The following is a 3,807-nucleotide window of genomic DNA, read 5'->3' as shown; positions in this document are numbered from 1 at the left end:
CATTAGCACCTCTAGTAATATATTTACTGAGAAAAATGTTGACGTGTTCAAAACTTATTTTGCCCGCTGTAAATATTTTTTTTTCTCTTAAATGCTAATGCAAGGCGATGCCTTCATAAAACATCAGTTTCGCATCTCACTGACTGATGAACATGTTTATYGTAAAAACGAGACGGAGAACCTCATTTCCCTTAAGTTTTCCGTGTGCTTAACTGCACTGCATCACTTTTTTGCCAACAACAAATAAAGTTTAAAAAAGGACGTGGAAACTAGCTCAAGTTATAAACTYCAGGTGCACATAATAAATTAATTTTGTTATAAACATTAATATTGCACWGAAGAAGCATATTTGAATGAGAATTCTGCATCATAATCAGAGAAGAGTTTAGATGCATTGATACAATATAAAAATACATTGTGGAAAAAAACTTTTGTGCTTCAGTCTTTTAGATAGGGTAAGTGTAAAAGGAAAGAGATGAGATGGCTTTAGAAGGTTTGATCATCATTGCAGGACTCTGTGGCATGTCCGAAAGTCTCACAGATGTCGCAGTAGGGCCTCTCAGCAGCTGGGTTCCCATGGTACGTGGTGTGTGGTACAGAATCAGGACTCTGAGCCTGAGTGGGACAGTCCTCGGTGTCGTGGAGGTCAAAGCAGTCACAAATGTCACAGAACAGACGTGGAGTGGCATTCTTTTCACGCTTTGATTTGCCTTCATCAAATCTATGAGGAACAAGGAAACAAGAACAATTAGATCAATTGAATAACCCATTAACAGATTTAAATCCCATGCCTTACAGAAATGTAAAAACATCCATAATAAATAAGTTCAGCTTCAGTCACTGTTCATCAAGAGAAACTCCAACAGACTTCCTGTCCCTGTCGCCTGGCTCCACAACTACCTCAAAGATTTCCAATTGAAATATCAGTTAYTTTGTCTGATTTTTATTCTTAAAAACAAATATATTCTCTAAAATAATTCATGGTCCAAGAGGCTCAAATGTGGAAACTTGAAGAACACCCTATTTTTATGGGAGACCAACATTATGTGACACTGACATCCGATGGAAAGATAGAAAAGGAACAGGTCAGTCCCAGATCAGTCTGCTCCTGTTGGCCACAAAACTGGACTGTACCAGACCCAGATCCCACTTCAAAATGGGCCCAATGTTTCCCCGTGGGGGTCAACCTGTGTTCACTAGAAGTATCTAGTGAACACAGGTTGACCCCCAGGTAGTAACCTGACACAGCCTGTAGCCAGCCTGGAAGAAATGGGGCTATAAATCCTGAAACTTTCAGTTTCAGCCAATGAGAGAAGAGCATATTGAAGAAGATAATATGTTGGGAAAGGAGAAATGTAGAGACTAAAGGGAAGTGATTCACTGTGCCTTTGTGTGTTCTTAAAGTGTTGTTGTAGGGCTGACTGCTGACCTTTTGGAAATGGCTGATGGGAGGAGAAAATACTGGCTGATTCCAATCTGGTGTTAAACACTGGTCAAAACGGTCAGACCACAGATTAGTTAACAAATGTGTACGTCCATTTTCTGCCACTTATCCGGGATCGGGTCGCGAGGGCAGCAGTCTAAGCAGGGACCCCGAGTTATTTAAACTCCTCCATTTGGGGCAGGACCTCCTCCCCGACCTGAAGAAGGCAACCTACCCTTTTCTGGCTCAAGACCATGGTCTCGGATTTGGAGGCACTGATCCTCATCCCGGCCACTTCACACTCGGCTGTGAACRGCTCCAGTGAAAGCTGGAGATCACGATCWGATGAAGCCAATAGGACCATACATCCTCAAAAAGCAGCGATGCGATCCTAAGGTCACTAAAACGGATCCCCTCAACACCTCGGCTGCGCCTAGAAATTCTGTCCATACAAGTTATGAACAGAATCGACGAGAAAGGGCAACCTACGTCATCGTTCTCTTCACACGAAGATCCATAAAAGAAGAAGTCTGGAGGAAAACCAAAAAATCCACTTACTGCAGAGAACAAGGAATAAAGTTCCAATCTCTCAATCTCACACACCAGCTCAGGCTCCTTCCCAACCAGAGAGGTGACATTCCATGTTCCTAGAGCCAGCTTATGTAGCCGAGGATCGGACCGCCAACGTCCTTCCTTCGACTGCTGCCCAACACACATTGCACCTGACCCCTTTGGCCCCTCCCCGGTGACCTGCGTCCAGGCAAGGGAACACTGAATCCATCGTTGTGACTCGTCTTTYGGCTGCGCTTTGTCTGATCCCTCACCTAGAAACCTGTTTGTCTTGGGTGACCCTACCGGGGGCATGAAACCCCTAACAACATGGCTCCTAGGATCACTGGGACACTCAAACCTCTACACCACGATAAGGTGGCAGCCCAGGGAGAAATCATCATCAGTATTTTTCTATACTTTTTGTGACAGCAATCAAACTAAAGTTAATATTTGTCTTTATTGTCTTGCTTTTCAAGTGTTTATTGTTTTTGAGTTGTTATATCAAAACAACACCTAAAGGCAACTAAATAAAAACACTGACTTCCTGTATTTCCTTGTGATTTATTTGAACTGTAATTGTATCTGTGGCTTAAAAGTAACTTTTTGCTGTTCTTGCATGTTCTATTACTATAGAATCTTGCAAAGTTTAAGTTTGTTGGTTGAACAAAACAAGAAATTGAAGGTTTCTACAGCTCTAGCAGGAACCTGGTGAAAATTCTGGGTGCAGCCTGTAAATGTTCATGGGACCAGCTGATGGGCAGGGCCGTAAATTGGGGGYGGGGGGGGGGCAATGCCCCCCTGGCCCCACCATTCCGGCGCCAGTGCATTAAACTGTCATATTTATGTAATAAACACATTTTCAGTTAACTTAAACACTTTTTAATATTTTTCTTATTCAAAATCGCCGAATTTCTTCATATCCTGTTCAAATACAGGYCAAGACGGAGTATGAGGAAAAATCAAGCTCCGCCTCCAGATTGCYCAATCGTTTCAACCCCGTTCTACCTCCACTTGGATTGTGCAATCCCTCCTGCATGTTATGTAGTGAGAGCAGAAAATGTCTCTATATGTCACCAGTAAAATGTTTCTGATTTTTTTAATATACACCTGACATTCCACGTTTAGCTGATGTTTATTCTATAAACATGTATTTGTGTAACGTGTTCTGTGAGCTGAAATGGCTGAGAAAAGACTCGAAGGGAGGTAAATCTTTTTCAGGCTCAAGGAACAGCAGGGTGCACTCATGAACTCAAGAGAATGCATGAGCTGCAGCAGAGGTTAGCTGCAGAATAGGAACAAAAAGTTACAGTTAGCAAGCCAAGTAGTGTTTTTGGTACCTGTTTTGTAAAGTTTCAGTTTATAAAGTTAYAAAAGTAAAGTACAGCAGAGATCCATTTGTTTTCTCTCTTTTAAACCTGATTTTTAGATTGGAGGATTATATATTTTAAAGCTTAAACTATTTTATAAACTGAACTTGGAAGCAGCAGGTAAATAAGAGCCACACCACAGCTGAGATAGCCTGGCCCTTGACTTTCTACGCAGCTCCGCTCAATTCTAGTTTCCCTTCACTGCTCCGTCTGGGACTTCTCCCGCTGAGATGGATTTCGCTGGCAGATTTTTAGCCGGGCCAATCAGAGAACAGAACGTCAATTTTCTGCGCAGTGTCTGCTTGTAGTTTATTTTACCTGGGCCAATCAGAGAACAGAACGTCAATTTTCTGCGCAGTGTCTGCTTGTAGTTTATTTTACCTGGGCCAATCAGAGAACAGAAGGAGGAGTTTTGAATGACGTCGATGTTCTGCACAGTGTCTGCTAGTTATTTTAGCATACGGC

The 3,807-nt window shown here is 42.4% G+C and overlaps 1 protein-coding gene across 1 annotated transcript in view; it reads right to left on the bottom strand.

Annotated features, from left to right (window-relative positions):
* Positions 1-75: 75 nt before the first annotated feature.
* The window catches only part of clip1b (CAP-GLY domain containing linker protein 1b), a gene marked incomplete in the record, with an annotated part of 106,130 nt that continues 102,398 nt past the window's right edge, over positions 76-3,807 (bottom strand). The window contains 1 exon segment of the mRNA XM_014023516.1: positions 76-721. Coding sequence (XP_013878970.1) covers positions 487-721 — 235 coding nt within the window.

This window comes from Austrofundulus limnaeus, unplaced genomic scaffold, assembly GCF_001266775.1.
Source record: "Austrofundulus limnaeus strain Quisiro unplaced genomic scaffold, Austrofundulus_limnaeus-1.0 Scaffold374, whole genome shotgun sequence".
NCBI classification, from domain to species: domain Eukaryota; kingdom Metazoa; phylum Chordata; class Actinopteri; order Cyprinodontiformes; family Rivulidae; genus Austrofundulus; species Austrofundulus limnaeus.
This window is presented reverse-complemented; position numbering and strand designations above follow the sequence as displayed.